The 21668-nt window shown below is 37.7% G+C and overlaps 3 protein-coding genes across 7 annotated transcripts; 2 read left to right on the top strand and 1 right to left on the bottom strand.

Moving 5' to 3' along the window:
* Window positions 1–686: 686 nt before the first annotated feature.
* On the bottom strand, window positions 687–10471 carry dnaja2a (DnaJ heat shock protein family (Hsp40) member A2a). Its single transcript, XM_053492609.1, has 9 exons — window positions 10334–10471; window positions 7723–7782; window positions 7099–7325; window positions 6903–6983; window positions 6455–6588; window positions 5472–5668; window positions 3664–3808; window positions 3410–3537; window positions 687–1737 (listed from the first exon to the last, which is right to left on the bottom strand). Exons 1-9 carry the CDS (start codon window positions 10409–10411, stop codon window positions 1549–1551), a joined length of 1239 nt encoding a protein of 412 aa, XP_053348584.1. The 5' UTR covers window positions 10412–10471; the 3' UTR covers window positions 687–1548.
* Window positions 10472–14068: 3597 nt separating this feature from the next.
* LOC128518342 (uncharacterized) lies at window positions 14069–17308 on the top strand. 3 transcript variants are annotated; one of them, XM_053491406.1, is made up of 6 exons: window positions 14069–14255; window positions 14581–14611; window positions 14692–15720; window positions 16179–16202; window positions 16404–16695; window positions 16839–17308. In XM_053491406.1, exons 3-6 carry the CDS (start codon window positions 15667–15669, stop codon window positions 17087–17089), a joined length of 621 nt encoding a protein of 206 aa, XP_053347381.1. In that variant the 5' UTR covers window positions 14069–14255; window positions 14581–14611; window positions 14692–15666; the 3' UTR covers window positions 17090–17308. The 3 variants fall into 3 exon arrangements, with proteins under 3 accessions (XP_053347381.1, XP_053347383.1, XP_053347382.1); XM_053491408.1 differs by lacking the exon at window positions 16179–16202 and having other exon boundaries at window positions 14692–15690; XM_053491407.1 differs by lacking the exon at window positions 16179–16202.
* A 1207-nt stretch (window positions 17309–18515) lies between these two features.
* Window positions 18516–21668, top strand: LOC128518474 (uncharacterized). Of its 3 annotated transcripts, none has more exons than XM_053491604.1 (4): window positions 18516–18601; window positions 19037–19174; window positions 20123–20320; window positions 20524–21668. In XM_053491604.1, the coding sequence occupies exons 2-4, from the start codon at window positions 19165–19167 to the stop codon at window positions 20949–20951; spliced, it is 636 nt and encodes a 211-aa protein (XP_053347579.1). In that variant the 5' UTR covers window positions 18516–18601; window positions 19037–19164; the 3' UTR covers window positions 20952–21668. The 3 variants fall into 3 exon arrangements, with proteins under 3 accessions (XP_053347579.1, XP_053347580.1, XP_053347578.1); XM_053491605.1 differs by having other exon boundaries at window positions 18526–18601; window positions 19111–19174; XM_053491603.1 differs by lacking the exon at window positions 18516–18601 and having other exon boundaries at window positions 18643–19174.

Genomic DNA, 21668 nt, shown 5'->3' with positions numbered 1-21668 from the left:
TCTTTATAATTGCTCATTGGGGAAGCACAGGAGCCAGTGACCCCGGAGGTGCAAGGTCACAATTTACCACCACACTACTATTCTAGGAAATGATTGCAGCTACAGCAAGCCAGCGAAGGAATTATAACAATGTGAAAAATATATAATTAACATGCATCTGCCAAAAACTAGATTTCAGTTGTCCAGTCTTAACATGATGGACTGAGTGGTGTATAGAAATGTAAAGGGGCAAGTCATTCTGAGGTAGAATAAACTGAGTGGTTGAGATTGGCAATGTAGGATTGAGACGTGTATGGGGAAAGCAGAAGGTTCTGACTTCAGGATGATGCAGACAATCACTTAAATTGCCCTATTTTCTTTAATGAACAGAATCCAACATGATGTTCTCTATCCTGTAATCACCGGTCATTTTCCTGCCAGCACAAGATTCACCATTTTGTCTCACGTTTATTACAATTATGGCACTATAGGGATGATGTTGCTCGGAAAAAGCTGCAACATTCCTCCTTTGTTCTGAATTGACAAATTACACATTATAAATGTAGGACTGACTTAATTTATTTCAAGAACCTGAAATGGCAAAAAAGTAAATTTAATCTTAAATTAAACCATGCACACACAAACTTCTAAAGAAGTTTTGCTTCTCTCACAAACACCACGTCCCAAAAGAATGAATAGACAACTGAGAGATAATTTTTTTTTATTTAACAACTTCATAAACTTTTTTCCACAGAAGGTACGGTACACACCTACATCTGCTTTCCACCCAGTTGTTTCATTATACGATTTTTAATTATTTTTATTTTTTTTAATTTGATGTTTCAGTGCTTTCCCAGCATGCATCTGGGCTGAAGACAGATACAGGCAAGTGAAGACTTTATTTAAACTAGATCATAACTGCAGCTTCTGAAGCTTAATGACAAACACTTTAATTTTATACACAATGCTGTAGATTCTGGTTTCTTCCAATTCCTTAAAATATAACAGTAAAGAAAAAAAAAGTAAAAATCTATAAAGTGGTAAAAATCAATCAAGCACAAATACATACAAACCAACCTAAAAATGTGTTGCTTAATATAATGTCCAGAAGATGTTTGACAAAGGCTGTTTCTCTTTTACTCTCTCCCCACCCATACATACACACACTTTACAAATAAAGAGGCTCATGTCCAAGCCCAGAACTGCATGGATTAGTTTTAAATTAACTTTAAACACTATGCTGACAGCAGCATCATAAACAGTAACAACAACAAAAATGCAAGTTACACACCAAGTAAAAGAGAAATTACCTTTTTCCCCTCCTCTCCATCTGATATGAGGTTGCCTGTATGGGAAACTAAAAGGGGCGGTGCCAGAGGGGAAAGGGGGAGGAGATAGAGGCTCATGTGTGCGTTCACTGGGGAAAGCAGCTTATTCGCTGTTTAAGGCAACCCCCAATCAGATGGTAAACAAACAAACAAAAAAAAAAGACACACTTTTGTTGATCTGATGATGTGCAACTAGAAAACTTTTCCTTCTCTGCATCCAGACAGGTTGGGACGGTCATGCTTACTGATGGGCGCACTGCACCCCCGGGCCGTGATGGCTACCCTCTTCGTCGGAGCTGTCGTTGTAGGCTTCGCGCCGATGGCTGCCGGACGTGCTCTGGCTGCTGTCAAATTCCTGCAGGTCTACTTCCTCAGTGTCGCCGGAGATCACGGGAGCCTTGGAGCGCGAGGGCAGCAGATCCTCCAGTTCCTGCAGGCGAAGAGATGATCAGGGTTTAATTAACCATTCTACTCCACCCCATAAACAAAACCTTTCGGTTTATAGCCGTTTAGCTCGGAGACATTTAACCAAATGGTGAGAAAATTATTCGCATCTGATCCACAGAAACTTTTTAATAAATGTTTGTTCATTGTTAGCTTTCAGCAGTTTATCATCAGCCAAGACATGCGGAACACATAAAAGCATTTCTCTTTTAAGAATTATTATTATAAGGGACATCACACAGAACAAACAGAGCAAATGGAACACATTTGTTAAGACATCACATGGCATTTTCCCTAAAAATTTTAAAGTTCAAAGCCCTATAGGACACGTTTTATTTGTTTTACTTAAGAAACACAGTCAGAACACATTAAATATAAAATATGAAAGGTTATTAAATATAAAACTTTCTGTAAAAAAATGTAATAAGTTCTAAGGAACGTTATGGGAGGTTGTTGACCTTGTTGCTGACGAAAAGTAAATCTCACCATATACACACATTCTCACAGCAGCTGAACAATCTTACACACAATATTGTCTTCAATACTACCCCCCGTACAAGTGTGTATATATATACATATACACATATATATATATATATATATATATATATATATATATATATACACACACACACATACATACATACACACATACTACAAGTGTACTTTGTTGATTTTATCCCTTTTTTCGGTTGTTCCCCCCTCCTTTGAGTACATGTTTTAGTCTGAGCTGCTGAAGAACTCCCATTTCATTCAGGATTAATAAAAGGTTCCTCTTATCAGACACATGACCATTTTGGAAATGATGTCATGGGAACACAAATTCAAAGATTGTAATATGACAGCAACAAGATTTTCTTTAGATACAACTTGAAGACTTCATTAGATAAAAGTTAGGAAGGAACCCAAATAAGGAATTTTCCAGAACATTTAAAAGGTTGGAGACACCGGTCTCATTGTGGCTTTTTATGGTCTCCTGTTGTAGGTCAATTTCACCCCAGTGTACGAAACTAAGATTTCTGTAAGGAAAGGCTTAAGGTAAAATGTTTAATAAATCATTGAGGTCCTATCGCACAGCATGCCTTACGACAGTCTGTATGTATAAACTGTTGGGGACGGGCCCTAACTGTGGCAACTATGTGGTGCTGAGATTTAAACCTGGGACTTTCCAAAGCACAGTCAGCCTTAACCCTGAGCTACGCCCATCCCTGGTTCTCATAGTTCACGGACATGGTGTGTACTGTAAATACGCTCCAATTCTCCTCCATGTTACTTCTATGTCAGGGACTGTGACACCACACACAAAGACTGTAGAAAGTATTACCAGAGCTAACAAGAAAAAAATTCTGAATGCGAGTTTTGATTAACTTCCCAGCCATAAGTCACTAGGATAATCTAAAATAAGCATTTGTCCTAATTTACATGGTATTTAAAAAAAAAAAAAAAAAAAAAAAAACCTAAGTATAGTTTTGAATAATGGGACAAAAAAATTCTTCTCCGTCTCCTCAATGCTGGTGGTGTGTGAGAAGAGCATTCCTACATAATACGTCAGGTTAAAAACAAAGTCCTGGGCACTCAAATACGCTGTTTAAGAATAAACATGTTTGAATATTTACTTCACCCCTTTAGACTTGTGATCGTACACCACTACAACTCACCAACAGTTTCTCTGGGCTGATCCAGTTGTTCTCTGGGAATTGAACTTCAAACTTGATGAAGAGGTCTCCTTTCTCGAAGGGGTTACGATAATGTGGCATTCCCTCACCTCTTACGACTCTGACGGAACCTGCAACAGACACAGGTATCATCTCTTTGGACCCAAAAAAACAAACAAAAAAAAAAAAAAAAAAAAAAAAAAAAAAAAAAAAACCACACCACAGCCGAAGAGTATTCTGCACGTCCTGTCACTCACCAGGCTCGATGACTTTGCCAGCTGGATATTTAACCACAAGCTGTCTCCCGTCCAGATGTTTTAGGACAAACTGAAAACCACAAAGTGCTTCGACCAGGCCGATCTTGTGGGTCATGCAGAGGTCGTGTATGTCTCTCTTAAACGTCTAGAAAAAGACAGAAAAACATGATTACATGGTATGGCAGACTTTAAATGCAAATCTCAAATTACTCTATGTAATTAACAAACTACACACACATACATCACACACACTTACAATCAGTCTAACAGTTAAAAACTTCAACTTTGATGAAAAGAGGACAGAACATGTGGGTGAGTGGGCCAAGCAGAACCCACAAATATTTGCCTCGGTGACAGACCACTCTAGTCAAGACTACACTAAAATAGCACATCCCCTTAAGTCTTTAGATATAAACAGAGGGAAGGTGTGTTTCACGGTTTCCATGAAAGCTCGCGTCAGTCAGCATGATCTGTCAGGCTATTCTGTAGGGAGAGCTTCGGAACCTTCTAGACCTGGATATGACATGAACACAAAGGCTTTTAAGACAACTAACAAACTTTCAAGACGGAAAGAAAAAAAAACTTGTGGGATTAAAAACAAACCGTTGCCACTGAACCTGTATCTACAGGTTACACTCTCCATCTAACCAGAGATGGGAAAAGTACACAAATACCAGATTCCAGAGGTCAAATACTACAAGTATAAGTCCTCCATTTACTTGTGTGCTTGAGTAAAAGTCCAGAAGGACTCGCCTTCAACTTTGAAAGGAATAGGGCTTGTAAAGCAGCCTTTCATCTCTTCCTCACTACTTCCTGATTGTAAATGTGCTTTTTTTAATTGCTGACAGCAACCAGCCTTGCTTCTGATCACACACCTGATGTTATTAGACATGACTCAAAGGAAAGGCAAGTCACACAACTGCACATAAGACAGTAGGTTGCGAAATTCCTGCTTCAAATAGTACACAATGTGGTTAGCTAATGCTATGCAGAAATGTAAAAGTACAGAGTAGAGTAAAAACAAAAAGTAACCTCTAATAAAACTACCCCCCAAAAAGGAGACATGTAATATGTACTTAGGTACAGTAACAAGGTACATGCACCCTGTTACCTCCCACATCTAAAGTGCTACACAAAATAAAAAGTACAGGCAGTCCACAACAAACAAATCGCAGAAGTACTGCAGTGCACCAGATACCAATATTTAAAATTATATACAATATTTTCAGTGTGTAAGTGAATGTGTAAAATGTCCAAAGTCTGGTATATTGTATGTGTGCGTGTGAGAAATTAGTTGGCATTACTGGATTCAATGGATCATTTCGGGAGCATGATGATAAATGACCATCCTGATGGTGAATAATCCTAATTTCAGAAAATCCTCCAAGTACTTTAACAGTGTAAATGTTACATGTAGGAAAAACAAACGCTTTCATTTATAAATGAGTGTGCGTGTGTGAAAGCAGAAAACAGTGCTGTGAGAGATCCGGAAAACAGCATGGTCATGACACTCCATCACTGCAAACTGTGTTGACATCACTCACAACCACAGTTAGCGGTCTGTTTGTATTTGGTCTCAGCTTACAGCCATTCAACAAAGCCATGTTGACAGGCTCCAATGACAAGAATATGTGGACCCAATCACCACCATGAAATCTCCCTTCATTGAAATAAAAAGGCCCAAACCTATAACCAACGCCCCTGTTCCCCAAACCTGCTCCATGAAGACACTGTGTTCTGCACCCTGACCTTGTAATTGTGTGTTAAAGAGATACTGCTCTATATGGGGGTGTGGATGAGCAGCGTACCTCATGCTCCTTCTCCTGCAGGACGAGGACTATGTCTCCCGGCTCCACCCCAGGTGCCTGATCTGCTTCGCCTCCAAAGGTGATCTTCTGTCCGTGTTTCATACCTTTGTCAACATGCACTTCCAGGATCTTTACCTCCTTCACTACTTTCTTCCCCTCACACTTTTTACAGCGGTCCCTCTCACTGATCACCTCACCTACAAAACACACACAGTGCTTATCTTATATATACACGTTTACTGGGTTGGCATGCTCAAAGCTGCACAATTAATAAAAGAGAAAAAGAAATAGAAAAAATAAATAAATAAAATCATGTTCAAGTCACACTTGTAATCATGTTTCTAAAAGACTGTGATTCTCTTGCACGTATTTCTGTGTGTTCAGATCACACAGTATCCGAGTGTTCCCTTATTTATTTGAGAAGAAACCCAGATACTATATCAGTCACATTCACTATTAATTCAGATTCTGATTGGCTTCTCTCAATGTTCTGCTTGTTAAACCACTTCGTTTTCTTCCATTTTTGATTTTAGCAATTTGTATATACTTTTGACAATAAAGTCTATACTGTAAACTGTGTATTTAAATTCAAACTACCTAACAAACACCGCAATATTTGCCTCATGCTGCTAAAAATAATAAAGATATACATTAAAACATGCAATGAAGTATTGTAGTTGTTGGCCGAGTGTCCAAAAAGCACAGGTTCATTTATTAGTCTATTTATTTTCAACAGCTTTTAGGTTATTCACTCTTGCTTTTAAAATAAATGTCTGTTATGCAAGAGTTGCAACCATTTTTTTTTTTTACTTGAGTGCAATAACAATGTCATTAGCAAAAATGAGAATTGTGTGAGAATCGTAATCATTTTGTGATTTAAATTATTTTTTTTAAAGCAACAATCGTGCAGTCCTAGAATCACTAATGAACGATGGCTGAAAGAACTATAAATAGTAAGTCTTCATATCTATCGACGCACTAACCTTCACCGTTGCAGTCAGTGCACACGGACTGCATCTGTTGGACCATGCCAGGGGCCAGCTGTCTGATCATGATGCGCATACCACGCCCCCTGCAGGTTGTGCACTTCTGTACTGCGCCAGTCTTTCCTCCCTGCCTGAAAAAACACAGAACAAATGTTTTCCACCGGCCTTACTGTGGCACATCTACACAGCCTGCCAAATACAAATCACAAGGTTTACATTTATGCGCTTGTTCTGATGCATGATGGTGACCTAAAGGCTTGTTCACAAAGACTTAAGTTTTTCAGCATCTTCAGGACAAAGAAGCTTGGTAAAATTACACTTTTATTTTATACTCATCCATCTTTATTAGATTAAAGCACCAAGTAAACAATATCTAAAAACAAACAGATTTTTTGGGACAATTTATAACGTTGATTACATTTTATAAACATTTCTCAATCCTTACCCATTACAAGTGCTACAAAGGACGTTCTTGCTCAGTTGTAATTTGGTTGTTTTTCCATTGTACAGGTCTTCAAGTGATACCCTATAGACAGGGAAAAGTTTTACACAGTTACAAACCAGTTCAGAACTAGAAATAAAACCAGGTAACACTATCCATTACCACGCATCGCTTCACTGCTTAAAACAGAGTGACTTACTTGAGAGGGTGCACCATGTCCTCCCCTCTCCGCCTGCCACCGTTCCGGCTGCGCCCCTGACCGCCCATGAAGCCGAAGAGGCCACCGCCAAAAATGTGAGAGAAGATGTCGTCCATGCCGGGTCCTCCTCCGCCTCCTTCTCGCAGGCCTTGCTCTCCATAGCGGTCATACAGCTCCTTCTTTTCTGGGTTAGTCAGCACTTCGTACGCAAAGCTGATCTCTTTGAACTGAACGGGAAAACAAAATAAAAGGTCATTGCACAGCTCCTTTATTCTTACCTTGTCATCTCTAAGCACCAATATGATTTCATTTTACAAGTCAATCATTCAGATCAAGTTAATTTTCATTTAAACCAATTTCTGAACCCTGAGTAAAACATTGTTACATACAACTTCATTTGGTTAGTTATTACGGAGCAACAATCTATTTAACAATCTTAAATATTTGCAGATTTATTTCATTACAGTGTGTCTATAAAGTATTTTTTTTTCAGATCTAAGAAAAACTAGCACAGTCTGAAACTTCTGGTTAAATCTTCAAAACCCTTGTTTCATTACGTATAAAAACTGATCAGTGTTGCATTCCACATCCAAAAATCAGCATGGCTTGTTTATAAATCTTTACCTTGTCTCCAGCATTTGGGTTCTTGTCAGGGTGATATTCCTTTGCTAATTTGCGGTAGGCCTGAAAACATAAGCACATTACAAATGGTTAAACAAACACCTCCAGTGAGGGAACTCTATTACCAATGAGAGGTAAGTTAGCAACGTATAAAAAAATGGAATGGAGGGGGGGGGGGGAAAGGTCCCCCACAAAAGCAACGTGTATTACATTACAAAACTCTTAATCACTTAGGACTTACTACTATTATTTATCAGTAACTCTCCACAGAAGCAAACCCATTCAACCATCCACCACAATTTCTATTCTTTTCCCTTTAAGAATTAGTGTTTGATAAACCATCTGAACATATACTTGGGTAATTAGGCCTATATCTATAGGACAGTTTAATAGTTTTGCAAATTAGTCCCTCATGTAGGAACTTACTAATGAATAAACTCATTTTGCGAGGTCTTCAGTAACCTATAAATATTAAAATAAACCTAGTGAGATTTTATAGAAGTAAACTTCAGCAAGTGTCCTGAACCCGATATACACCGAACAGCCATATCATTAACCACGGCCAGGTGAATTTACCAACACTGACCAACTATAGATCAGTAAACACATGATCATGGGCACCCAAGGCCCATATTACCAGACCCAATGCACAGAAATTCCAATGCAACACAAACCTTGCAAAGCAGACAACCCTGCATATAGCAGACAGGCACTAAATAACCCACCGTACTTCTCGGCAATATGACAATCAATATCAGGATTAATTGAACACTGTACAGTACCTTGATTATAATTAATGAATGAGTGCCCCCCCAAATAGATCACAGGCAAGGTTGGTAATGTAAATATGAACAAGAGTTCTCCTCCATGTTGCTTTAATGACGAATAGACAGAGCAAAATCATGTGACTACTCACCTTGGAGAAAATCTTAAAAGAATCAAAAACGAAACAAATCTTGCCTATGTCAATTACAGAATTTTTTTCATGTTGGTTTGATTAACTGCCCAGACCTAGCCTACCGTGCACGGGATCCAGGAGCCAAAAAGCCCAAGGCACTAAAACGGCTCACAGACTCCACTGATCCGAATCCAACCAAGCATCCATGGGACACACTGGACAAACAACATGGATATACGGACGCAGCATTCAGCAGTCAAAAGGATCCACCACTAACTCCCTAGTGTCAGGGACCACAAATCTTGTGAAGTCAGGGATGTCCCTGTGGAACAAGACGAACCTAAAACCTGGGTGGTTTTAATGTTAATGGTTGGAAAGTTATAACAGACTTTTGCAGTTCACATCAAAGTTGCTGGTTATATAAGTTAAAAACGAGGTTCACATGACTCACCACCAGTGTAAATCCACAATCCCCAACAATCATCGATCACACAGTTTGTTAACAGTAATAAAAGCGAGTGGTTCTTTCTGAAACCATTTCCTGCATGTCTGTTCCCTGACTCATCACCACCACATCGTTAATTTTATATTAAATCCAATTTTTTGTTAAGTATATAAACTGCGTGCAATATCAGGACTACAACTCACTGTCTTTTAAAAATGTCCAAATTTTAAGATTTTATTAGAATTTCTTAACAAAAACCTAACCTCTTATCACAGCACGATGACGCAAATGATTACTGCGTTTTCATGAATTTATCCCCCAATATTAGATGACGTCACCGGCGGATTTCCTTCATTTAAAAAAAAATTAGACACATTGGCACAACGCCATCTACAGCTAGGTTTAACTACAGTTACCGGTTTAACCACCACGTGAGGTAGCTGACTGGTTAATAAAATCATAGTGACGTGTGAAATCTGCGCGCTTAATAATAATGCGGAAAAACGAAAATATGTAGATTTACATATATTATACCCGGTTAGCGTCATGGTAGCTTTAAATTGCGTAACCAACTGTGTCACAGTGAACAACTTTTGTTAGCTTTACTCAGCGAGTTAGCCTAATAAACTGCTAGTTAACCAACAACAAGTTGCGCTTGATGGCTAGTTGTATATTTTAAACCCGTAACCACGCCTTGTGAGGCTTAATGTGAAGTTTATTAAATTGTTTGTCATAACCGCATTATATGAAAAAGAAAGGAAAAAAAGACAACGAAATCAGGCCTAGTTAGCTGGCTAGTTAGCCAGGCCGGCTTTAGCACGGCTATGCTAATCACGATAATGCTAGATAGCCAACAAGAAACGTCACAAATACACCTGACAAATTTTATCATTTGTTAAAGAAGAAAGCACAAATACCCCGAGATATTAAATCAAAATAGGTTATAAAAAGTGTTTTTAGAATATTCCGAGGTGCCGGCAAGCTTTACTAGGCCTCGTTTCATCCATGTACGGCGTTAAATCAAAGACCGCATCCTAAACCATCATAAAAACTACTATAAAGTGCACACAAGTCAATATACAGCCAGAGCTTATCGAGGGCACTTCAACAAGAAGTGCACGGTAATTTGGAACACACCCCGTCTCGCGCAAGTTACCTAGCTAATCGGCTAATCCGTCCTTCCTGATACCGATATCCTCACGTCGGAGTCGGAAAAATGATTAAAAAGAACCGTTCCTCGAGTGAAGACGATTTCTAACACGTGAATTTACCTTTTTGAGCTCGTTTTCAGATGCTGAAGGAGAAACCCCGAGAATGTCGTATAATTTTGTGTCAGCAACGTTCGCCATGGTGAAGCTCAGCGCAGGGAGGTGAAGAGAGGAAACAAGCGCATGCGCAATCCGGTTACTTTAGGCTCCCTGACGAAGGATGGAGGCTTGTGCGCCTGCGCGTTATGACGTAGTTAATGCTTCCTTCAAGTTGTCCTTTAATTTTAGGGTAAAAACGTGTTTACGAGCTGATAAATGATTCTCAATTTCAAGTCAAGTCATGTCTTTGGTGTTATTCATACTATGTAGCTGGTATATGTTTGTATAACTTTTATGCAATACATAAGAATACAGTAGACAAGACTGCATAAGATGCCAATAATTATGAGCGCTAACAATACAATGTATACACATGAAAAACAAATGATACACTAAGTAGAGAGGGAAAAATGCGAAGGAAAAAGTCTGTAAACTATCAGCTGTTAGTAAAAGATGTTACGAAAGAAACGGTAAATTCCTTACTACACCAGTTATCCTGTTCAGGTTGGTGTGATGCCTGAAGCCTATATCATTAGACTCGGGGCATAAGGTGGGACACACCCTGAATGTTGTGCCAATCCATCGCAGGGCACACAAGCACACACACAGTTTTCAATCTGCACATTTTTAGGTGGTACAGTGGTGTAGTGGTATCTCCAGGGTCCGGGTACAATTCCTGCCTCGAGGTCTGAGTTTGCATATTTACCCTGCACTTGGTGTGTTTTCTCCAGGTAGTCCAGTTTCTCACACAGTCCAAAAATATGCAGATTAGGCTAACTGGAGTTCCCAATTTGCCCGTAGTGAATGTGCATGTGGACATGTTGATCGGAGGTCCATGGTTCCTATTTGGACTACAGAGGTTCCTAGATGGATGAATGACTGGATGATATGTCTTTTGACTGGGGGAGGAAAGACATGCCATGTCCCACCCATGCACCTATAATGGAAACATGCACCACCGGCAATTTGGGAACTCCAGTTAAAGCAGTAGAAGGTCGATGTGTAATTTTCTAAGAGGTCCACGAATGTCCTGAACATACATATTCCCATGAATGCAGAACGGATTCCAGAGAAAATCTCTGTGTGGTGATGCCGTAAGGTTTTCCAGTCTTTGTATAACTCAGGAGGCTGTTATAGGATTTTTGTTTTTGCTGGGGTGATTCAGGGGTGGCAAATAGATGTGTAAACTTTGCCACAATGTGTCGTGCACAGTACACGTAATGTTTTAATTCTGATTATATTCTAATTATAATAAGTTAAAATATAAGGCTAGTGACAAATGACTGGTGTTAATCAGTCTCCTATTTTGCATGAACATTTAAAATGAGAACTGAACAGGACATCTTTCCCAGCTCATTTACAAAAATAAAGGTTATTACATAGTCAAATGCTTTAATCAAACCACCAAACCAACAAGGCATTAAGAAAACCCGGGGTTTTATCTTTCTCTAAATTAACTTAAAATGACTAATCTAAATGATTTAATATACTCTACCTGAATCTATACCATTCTGTCTACTGATGGAAGACATTACCCAACATACCCTCTGTAACTGTAAAATAAACTTCACACAATCCCTACCAATTTCAGGAATTGTTTAAGACTATGACATTATTAATTTCCTAAAGATGGAGCAAATAAAAATACAGACGAGTCTGTTGCAAACCTCAAGAATTTACACTAGCCCCACAAAACTGACTAAAAGGGTCACATGGCAAAACAGAGAAAAATCATAAACAGAAAAGAACGAATGTAACCATGAAAAATAGAGAAAAGCACCAACAGACACCATATTTTAGTTAATCCTCCGTATGTAAATCTATCCAAGCGTTTCACACAGTAATCTACAGTCAACAGTGCGAACACACCTACTCAGTGGCCTTATTTATTTAATTTTATTATTTTCTATCTTATGAAAGGATACATAATTCTGTTATTTTATAGGTTTTATGCCTTCACTGATGCTAAAGCACTGAAAGACCAGTAATGCAGACTGTGAGTCAGGGTGGAGAGGAGGTGTGCGCTGGGGCCAGAAGGACAGAAGAGGCGAGAAAAGATCAGATTAAGGGACACCATCACAAGCACACACACACACACACACACACACACACGCACACACACACACACAATATTATATACCCTTATTATAATTTAGGTTTATTAACCAGCACAAATAACATCTTTATTGTATACTTTGTATTTAATGCTCATATTGCAGGCCTGAAGGTTAATTGTTGACTGTGTACTGAATAACTGGTCGATGTGCTGTATAATGGGAAGTGAAGCTGTCCAGTCAGCATAATGGGCAAGAAGTGTGGTTCTGTGTGGGTGCCCAGGTCGTAGGCCCTCTGTCTCAGAACCCCCTCGCCCTCCAAGCTTATGGTTGACATGGAAGTAGTCCTGCAGGGAGCGAGTGTAATAAGAGCCTGGGCTGTGATGATTTGACCAAGGACATCTATAGATGCGATGAGTAAATAGTAGGAAGAGCAGTAAATGTATCAGCAGTAAAAGAGCAGCAGTTTGGCCGTGTGTCCTGCATAACGCCTCTCAAACAGATTTTTTTTTTCCTACTGTTTACTGAGTCACGCCACGTGGGTAATAAACAGCATAGATGTGTGACACCTGGTCTCATGCCTTCATAATTCTGTATAAAATAACTCCTGTGGCCACTTTTAGCTAAAAATCTTTACACACAGCATTTGAAATTCCAGACAGCGAACCTGTATCTCACACTAATGACTGACTAAGACACCATGCTTTAACCATGCATTTTTAAAATTAAGTTTGAAATAAGACAACCTATAGGAATAAAAAGGATACTAAAACAAAATTAAGAAATAATTATGGATATTCCATTTATTCACAAATGACCAACAGAGGTTTCTAGATGGGTGGATGTAATAATAACTAAGTAGTTACTAAGTGCAATACCAAACCAGACTAATAGATGAAGGAGATGCTTGGTGGGTTTCCTGCAGGTGCTCCGGCTTCCATCCCCTGTCCACAGACATGCTAATTGGCATTCTTAAATTGCCCGTAGTGTGTGTGAATGGGTGTGTGAGTAAATGTCTGTGTATGTGTGTGTTCACTGTGATGAAATGTCTGGTGCCCTAAGTGTCCTGGGATGGGCTCTAGGCCCTTTGCGATACTGTATACAAGATGAAGTGGTGCTGAAGAGTGAGGGAGTGAGTGTGTGTGTGAGTGAGTGAGTGTGTGAGTGAGTGCACTGCTGCACTATGATTGGCTGGGTGGATAACAGCAAGGATGTAGAGGAATTTCTAATAAAGTGGATAGTAAGGGTAAGTTAAAGATATGGAATAGCATATAAGCTGCACGCGCCAAGAAACAACAACAACAATAATAAGAATAAGAAAGTATACAGTATACAGTACAGTGGTTTATACTAACAGCCTGCTGCGCGCAATACCAAACCCGACCAGCAGATGGAGACAGAACGCGCCGAATGATTATGTTCGCTTCAGTACTGTAGAGATCTGTACAGTACGTATTTATTATTTACAGTCCAATAAATAAAATAAATTTAATTTAGACAATAATGTCGGTTTGCTTTAATATAACGATACATCGACTTTTCTAGGCAATTCTAGTGTAATAATATTATAATGTAACTCTATGTGCCCATGGACTGTTATTATGAAAGTCATTTGAGTGACTGATCTGATCAGTTTCACTTTCACTCAGTGTGATACAGTAAACAGCTGGAGAACCTGATGTTACTCTAATATCTCTCATTACTGCTGCTAAAGATCAAAAATCAACATGAGTTACATTTTGGATGTTTGTTTGTTTACTTTAGGATGCCTTTTGGATTTAATTATTATTATTCCGTGTTTAATCTACTTACTCCTCCTCCAAATCATTTGCGTGAGTATTAATACTATTATTATATATTACTGTGTGTATAATTGAACAGACAGGTATTAGAGACATCATAAAGCGTCATTGCTGTATGTAAAGGGTGTATGTTGTGTCACAGAGAGGTGATGTCATGGGTGTCTCAGTGGACTGGATTCAGATCATGTTCCAGTGTAAATCCAGACAGTTGTCCTAATTCCATGACATGTCCAAAGAAATGTCTTTTTTCTCTTGATTTCTAATTTAAACATGTACGAACCAATAGATCGTGATTATGTATTGTGATGTACATACTGCACATACTCTAACACACTTTTATTATTATGTTTTATAGTTCGCTCTGACTCTTTGGGCAGGAGACGATGGTAAGTCCCTTCAACTAGAGCACGGAACTGAACTTACATGTTCTAGAGTATTTATAATTTAAATGACTTCTCCCCCCCAGGAAGACATTTTTATTCCCAACGTATTGGGCACCAAGAACAATCTGTAAAGGTGAATAATTGTTATTTCACTCTTAAACTAATTCAACTAATTAATGAATCATTGTGAATGAGCTGGTATTATGAAAACGGTAATGATTTAGAACAGGTGCTTTGATATAAACCTGAGATTTGATATAAACCTGTCAGAGCTGCTGTTATAGAAAAGTAATCAATACATTCTGGCCAGTCGGAATCCAGAATTCATCTTCATATATTGATAGTGATACACTGTATGGTCAAAAGTTTGTGGACACATGACCATCACACCCGTATGCCCTTGTTGAACATCCCAATCCAGATTTATTTATACAGGCTGTTATAATGTGCTTCACTCTTCTCTTCTAAGAAGGCTTTTCACTAGACATTGAAGCGTGGCTCCGGGGATCTGTGTTCACTCAGCTAAAAATTACTGCAGCAAAAAAAAGTGAGCTCAGGTGCTGGGATGTTGAGGAGGTTCGAGTTCTACTTCATCCCAAAACTGATGGTTCTATGGGGTTAAGTTTAGAGGAGCATCATCAGTCTGGATGAGGGTTTGGGCCTCTCAGTTCTAGTGAAGGAAAAGTGTAACGCAACGATGCATGAAAGTATTCTATACACTTGTGTGCTCGTCTTTGTGAGTACAGTTTGAGGAAGAACTACATAAGAATGTGATGGCCAGGTGTCCACATACTTTTGGAAATATAGTGTATATTAAAGTATCATTGCCAAATATTATATGCCGTAGTCATACAGACTGCAAACGAGCTTACACTTTTTGTTGCTGTTGCTGTAGACACTTCTGACTGAACTTGGACGAAATGAAGGCAAGTTTCATCCTGGACAGAACACAGAGCTGACATTGTAACAGTGTATCCTGTCTGTATAAAAAGGCAGTTCAAATCTTTTTTATTATTATTATTATTTTTTTTACAGTGAACCAGTTTAACTCTGTGTTCATGAGCCAAGAACGACGTGTAAAGGTAATAACTACGCATCGACTAATTAAGCAGGTGATCTAAATATCATATTTATAAAAGAAATTTCTAGGTAATGTAGATTTTTTTATTAAGCCAAAAGTAGTATTGCTTATTAATTGATTTACTAAATAAAGACACAATGTATATTTCTTTGGTTTTAATCAAACATCGTTAAAAGAAGTTAATTCTTATTATTACTTACAAAGGGTGTTCAAGTCAAACCAGGACTTATGATGAAATTCCTCACGATTGAAGGTGTCAGATGATTGATCTGTCTCGAACACCTCGTGCATTTCAGTAGCTATAAATGTCATCGGTCGTTCACACACCAGCCTTTTTTTTTTCTTCTCCTTTGAAGTTAATAAAACAAATTTCATGTTGTTAAGCAAAACAAAGCGCTTACACTGCAGACTCCTTCCTTTTATGTCATATTTGTATGTAAAAATTAATTTATAGAATAAAGAGCAATGAAAGTTTTTTATTTTGTTTAGGTGGAGCATCGACGTATGAATGAGGTACTACTATAGTAACAATCATAAAATGAGAGCAGAATCAGATACATTCATATAAATCTGTAAACAGGAAAGTATTTAAGAATTCAGCATTCCTGTAATAGAAGTGATTTTATATGAAAGATAAAAAAAATGTAGATTACCAGGTCATCTGCTTAAAGCCTTTGAGTTTACAAATAAACTTTTTCAATTTCTTTGCAACAGGATGAAGTGGATTCTGTCCCACAGAAAGATGGATACCTCTTGAACATCTTTAAAACATTTATTCCCGTACACATTGTCAATTCTGTTTCAGCTGTATGGTCAAAGTCAACCAGATTCCATGTGACAGTCACTGGAAATGTCAGAAACTCTGACAAGGACATTTTGGAACGTCTGGGTATCAGTCCCAGAGACAAAGTGCCTTCTATGGATGAGTGTGATGTCATCCTTGCTTTCATCCCTATTGTTTCTCGAGCTGGTACTGACATTGAAGCAGCTCTCATGAAGATACCAGGTACCTGTTCACGAGGAGAAAGAGAGACTTTTTCATATTCACTGCTTTAAAAAATGCAGCCTTTTTTCCCCTGAAATTTATTTTCATTTTAATTGAATAGTTGACCTTATTATATACTGTAGTTCTTATGTTTTTCCTCCTAGAAATCCATCCTGCTGTTATCGTGGTGCTCCATCACACTTTTGATCCGGATTACGTTGCTCCAGACAGCAGACGAAAAATTAACAGGAGCAACGTATTGGTTGTGGACTGTCTCTTTCATGAAGACGTGGGACTGTTGAAATGTGCGCGTAATTCAAAGGCGCTGAAAGAAACAGAGAAGTATTTACAAGATTTCAAAGCAGATGTCGGTCAATCACTTTTGTCTGGGATAGTTCAGTGGTTAGGGCGTTGAAGTACGGTTCAGAAGGGCCCCGGTTCAAAACCCACGACTACCACGCTGTCCCTGTTAGGCCCTTGAGCAAGGTCCTTAACCCTCGAATGCTCACATGTGTAAGGAAATACAAATGTAAGTCATTCTGGATAAGGGTCGTCTGCCATAAATGTAAATCAGTTAAGGCTGTCTATCGTTAAATCAATATATACGTACACAAAACATCTCTAGAACACTGATCATTAAAAAAAAAAAATCCATTTCTATAGCGTATACACTGTTGACCTACACCTCCAATATGCATCTACTGTTAGAACTGCTGTTGTAGAAAATTAATCAACACCCTCTGACCAATCAGAATCAAGCATTAAACTTTTATAAAATTATTGCTAAAGCATGTTTTTAGGAGTCTTACATCATACTTTATGTTTGTAGACACTGGACCATCATGCCCATGTGTGCCTTGTTAACATTAACATCATATTATAATAAACTTATATAATAAACGCTTCTGGGAAAGCTTTCCGCTAGATGTTGGAACGTAGCTGTGTGAATTTGTTATTATTCAGTAAAAAGAGCATTAGTGAGCCGAGTGTGCTTTGTGGTAACTGATTAGGGAAGCGCCATATATGGTGTGATGGGCAGGGGTGCAGATTCTTTTGGCCATATGGTGTATTTTGTGTTAATAGGGTTATTAAATTTACCCTCAGATTGTATTGTCATCCAAAAATGTATTATTTGTAACATTAGCAGTAATGATGAAGATGATTATAGTTTTGTGAATATTAGTAACATGTTGAAATTCTGTAATTCTGCTGCATAAAAGACTTTGGATTTACACTTGCTCTCTCTCTCTCTCTCTCTCTCTCTCTCTCTTTCTCTCTCTCTCACACATACACACATACACACACACATTCATCAAAATATTTTCTAGCAGCATTATTTGCGATGATTGATATTAATTTATTCATACTTCTTCTGTATTCTTTTCTGTAATATTGAAAGTATTTAAAAAATAAATCACACTGCCTATCCCGGATCAAGTTGTCCATTTTATTCCTACATTTACATTGAACATTTAAACAAAAATATCTTGATCTTTAAGCATTCACGGGTTCTGTGTTTAGGAGCCTGCAAGTGATTCCGTATCACAACAAGACTTTCAGAAAGCAGACAACATTTACATCCTAATTAAGTCTTTTATTTCTATAGCTGCACTTACAAATCATGCCAACTGTAAACGACAGACTGGTATGTGTTTACAGACATTATATAAAAGCCCGATGCTTTCATAGGGGTTTTTACAGCAACACACAAAATTTTAGACATTGCACTTCGACTGACTCAGTGTGGCCTGCCATGTCAGAGTTGTATTGAAGCTAAAACACAGAGACGCGTCCTGGGTACAGCATCAACAGGAAATAGGTGTAAGATACAGGAAGGCTTCAAACACTGAGCTAGAAGCCGTGAGACTCCAGTTTATTAATGCGGTTCACACAGACAAGTCCTCAGAGACATTACATAAACCAGCAGGTGTTAGTATACTGTGTTTTATTTATTAATTAATTATTTATTATAAAAATTCAACCTTTGCATTCTTATTGAGGTTATTTTTAATGATATTTGATATTTTAATAACATTAAAGTACGCCAATAGCATTTGCATCACTGGTTATACTTAGTTAATGTTTTAATTATTTTTATATAATGTTTAAATGATTTTAATATTGGTGAATTAATAAATATGAAAGTATTTAGTATAAATAAAAATACATATACATTTATACTTACAATTTCAACTGTAAAATATTTATAATGGTACAAAATGGTGTGGAATTTCTATCAGTACAAAAGGTTTTGGGTTTCTGTCAAAGGTGAAGTAAGGCAAATGTGTGTGTATATGTGTATTTTATTTGTATTATATTAAAAAAAAAAATTAATAAGTGTCTATTTTTTTAATCCAAAAAGAACAAAGAAGTGGTTGGTGGTGGGCAGGGTCTTATACAAAACTAAAATTGAAACTAATGCCTGACTTTTTGAAGCCACACAACAAAAGACGTCCAAAGTGTGAAGTGTGAGGTTCAGCTTCCGTCATCATGCCTTCAGGTTTGTCAAGTTCGTTTTAGTCTTTTTTAAACTTATTTTTTGTCTGGTTAGCAATTCAGAAACTACTGGTTTCATAGGATTTTCATATTCAACTATATGGACTATAAAACAAAAACAAACAAACAAAAACAAAAAACTAATTCAATGCCACATACACACCTGCTCTTCTTCATGGCTCGACACCTGCTCTTCTACATTTGCCTGATGCTGCTGCACTGAACCCTGGCACTGCCAGTGAGGTAGAGGGTACTCCAGCAGCCCTTACTGCAAGTTTTTACACATCTGGTAGCATCTGCCTTGAAGTTTTCTCTTGAGTAGCTTTTCCCAATCACCATGCCATTAGGTCTATCCACTGGCATGAAAGATGGAGAAGAAGATGGAGGGATAGGATGAAAAGATTTTATACAGGTGAAGAAAAATGTAATTGGGCTTATGGTGTCAGTATAGAAGACAAACCAATGGGGCGCTGTCCCTGCATGATGGGCGGACGGACACAAGCAAAACAAACCAGGTCACATTACCAATCCAGCCATGATGATGATTACCCATTAAAATTTTATTTTTGTCGCATACACAACCATACACAGGATGATATGCAGTGAAATGCTTACAAGACTGTTTGTGATCTAAAAGGAAAGGAAATAAGAAGAGGCAAATGCTACTACTGTAGATAAGAATGTAATATATCTACAACATGTAGTAATACTGTTACAATAAAATAAAGTATAAAAAAGATATATATAACAATGGAAAAAGTATAAACTGTATAAATAAACTGTATAAAGTATATGAAATGTTGATAACTGCATGCAGGTGTGTTCTATAGTCTAGAGACCGCCATCTTGCATTAAAACATAAATGTGTCTTCTAATCAGAAGAGCTTATAATAGATATTAAGTTTATACGTACCACTGATCTCAAACATTTGCTGTGTTATTTTGTTTTCAGGATCAAATGTACTGCAGTTTTTCATGATGAAACTCGGAAACACTCTGGGTGTCGAGACTGACGTCATAAAGAGGCTGGAAAATCGTCTTTCTCTCCGTGAAGTGTCTTTAGAGGAGGAGTGTGACGTCATCATTGCTTTTGTCCCTGTTGCGTCTCGGGCTGGAACGGACATCGAAGCTGCTCTTTTAAAGATTAAGAGTAAAGATTACGGTCCTATGTTACTGTAGCATTAACTATTGCTTTTGATAGACAGTGGTGTATAATCCTGAACACAAACAATTACTACTGAGTCAGAAGAAAGAAAAAAAAGTCTCTAGAATATAATGTTCCCAAGCTGCTGTGAATCACCCCGCTCATCCTGTGTTAATAATTACTTCTCTCTTTTTGTCTCTTTCTTCCAGCGAGTCGTCCTGTGATTCTCGCGGTGCTCCACCATACGTTTGACACAGACTACATTGCACCTGATAGCAAATATTGTGTAAAGAGAGAAGGTGTTCTTGCTGTCGACCTCCTCTTTAATGAAGATCTAGGACTGCTCAGAAGCTTGCGCAATGACGTGGCGCTGAAATCAATCACTGATTGTCTGATCTCTATGAGCGCTTCACCTGATGCCCCAGTAGTAGGTGTTGGACAGCTCACACAGAAAACCACTTCTAATATTATTAGTCAACATCGTTCAGTCCAAGTTCGACCCCATCAGCCTGATTTAACACACAGGTCCAGACCACGTCTTTCCAAACGTGGGGTCCACCTTGCAATCGTATTAATGTTGATTATTATTTTATTTATTCTGTTATTTCTTTGGGTTTTTAAATTAAAAGCACATTAAAATGCAACTATGATAATCTTTTATATAATCAAATTCACGATGTGATCCACGACAAGAACAACAAAGTAATAAATAATTGGAGAAGCTAAAGAACTCATAAGCACATTAGCATCTGCTTGCAACTATTGGCTAACTAGCTAGTGACATCTAACGTAGCTACAAGTAGCAGAACATAACACAACTTTGTCTTATGATTTGACTTAAAATCATAAATCAAGAAATGACCTGTGACAACTTCATCATCTTCATCATCAAATGCCACTAAAATCATCATTCTATAAAATAAAAAAAATTATTATCAGGCAGAAAGTAAAACAAAAAACCCCAAACAGTCATGTTTAACTTTACAGCTTCGATTAAATTTCGTATTGTGCATTAAATATGCATTTAATTAAAAATACACACTGAACAATGTTTACCCAATTACTCTATATGTATTACATAATTGTATCTGTATATAATTTATTTTTTTTATTTCATTTATTATATAATTTTATGTTGTAAAATGTTATTTGTGAATATGATTAGTGACACACATTCATCAAATTATTTTTTGTCAGTGTTATTGACAAAATTGATAAAATATACGTTTTATTGGAGAATAATTCTTTCCCAGAATTTCCTGAACATCTCTTAAACCAGGACTCTCTAATATCTCATCGATATTTCTTCTCTAATCTTTTCTGCAATATTGAAAGTTTTCTTAAAATAAATCAA

This window comes from Clarias gariepinus, chromosome 3, assembly GCF_024256425.1.
Source record: "Clarias gariepinus isolate MV-2021 ecotype Netherlands chromosome 3, CGAR_prim_01v2, whole genome shotgun sequence".
In the NCBI taxonomy this organism is placed as follows: Eukaryota; Metazoa; Chordata; class Actinopteri; order Siluriformes; family Clariidae; genus Clarias; species Clarias gariepinus.
Note: the sequence above shows the minus strand (reverse complement) of the source record. Positions and strands in the feature narration are given on the sequence as shown.

What these genes read in the sequence shown, in the direction of transcription:
- dnaja2a (XM_053492609.1), bottom strand. Translation starts at nt 10,411, where the DNA reads ATGGCGAACGTTGCTGACACAAAATTATACGACATTCTCGGGGTTTCT. An exon ending in GACATGGTGCACCCTCTCAA is followed by an intron (nt 6,984 to 7,098) that starts GTAAGTCACTCT and finishes CCCTGTCTATAG; the next exon opens with GGTATCACTTGAAGACCTGT. An exon ending in CTTTGTAGCACTTGTAATGG is followed by an intron (nt 6,589 to 6,902) that starts GTAAGGATTGAG and finishes GTGTTTTTTCAG; the next exon opens with GCAGGGAGGAAAGACTGGCG.
- LOC128518342 (XM_053491406.1), top strand. Translation starts at nt 15,667, where the DNA reads ATGAGCCAAGAACGACGTGTAAAGGTAATAACTACGCATCGACTAATT. An exon ending in CGCATCGACTAATTAAGCAG is followed by an intron (nt 15,721 to 16,178) that starts GTGATCTAAATA and finishes TATTTTGTTTAG; the next exon opens with GTGGAGCATCGACGTATGAA. An exon ending in AGCTCTCATGAAGATACCAG is followed by an intron (nt 16,696 to 16,838) that starts GTACCTGTTCAC and finishes TTTTCCTCCTAG; the next exon opens with AAATCCATCCTGCTGTTATC.
- LOC128518474 (XM_053491604.1), top strand. An exon ending in TGCTCTTTTAAAGATTAAGA is followed by an intron (nt 20,321 to 20,523) that starts GTAAAGATTACG and finishes TCTTTCTTCCAG; the next exon opens with CGAGTCGTCCTGTGATTCTC.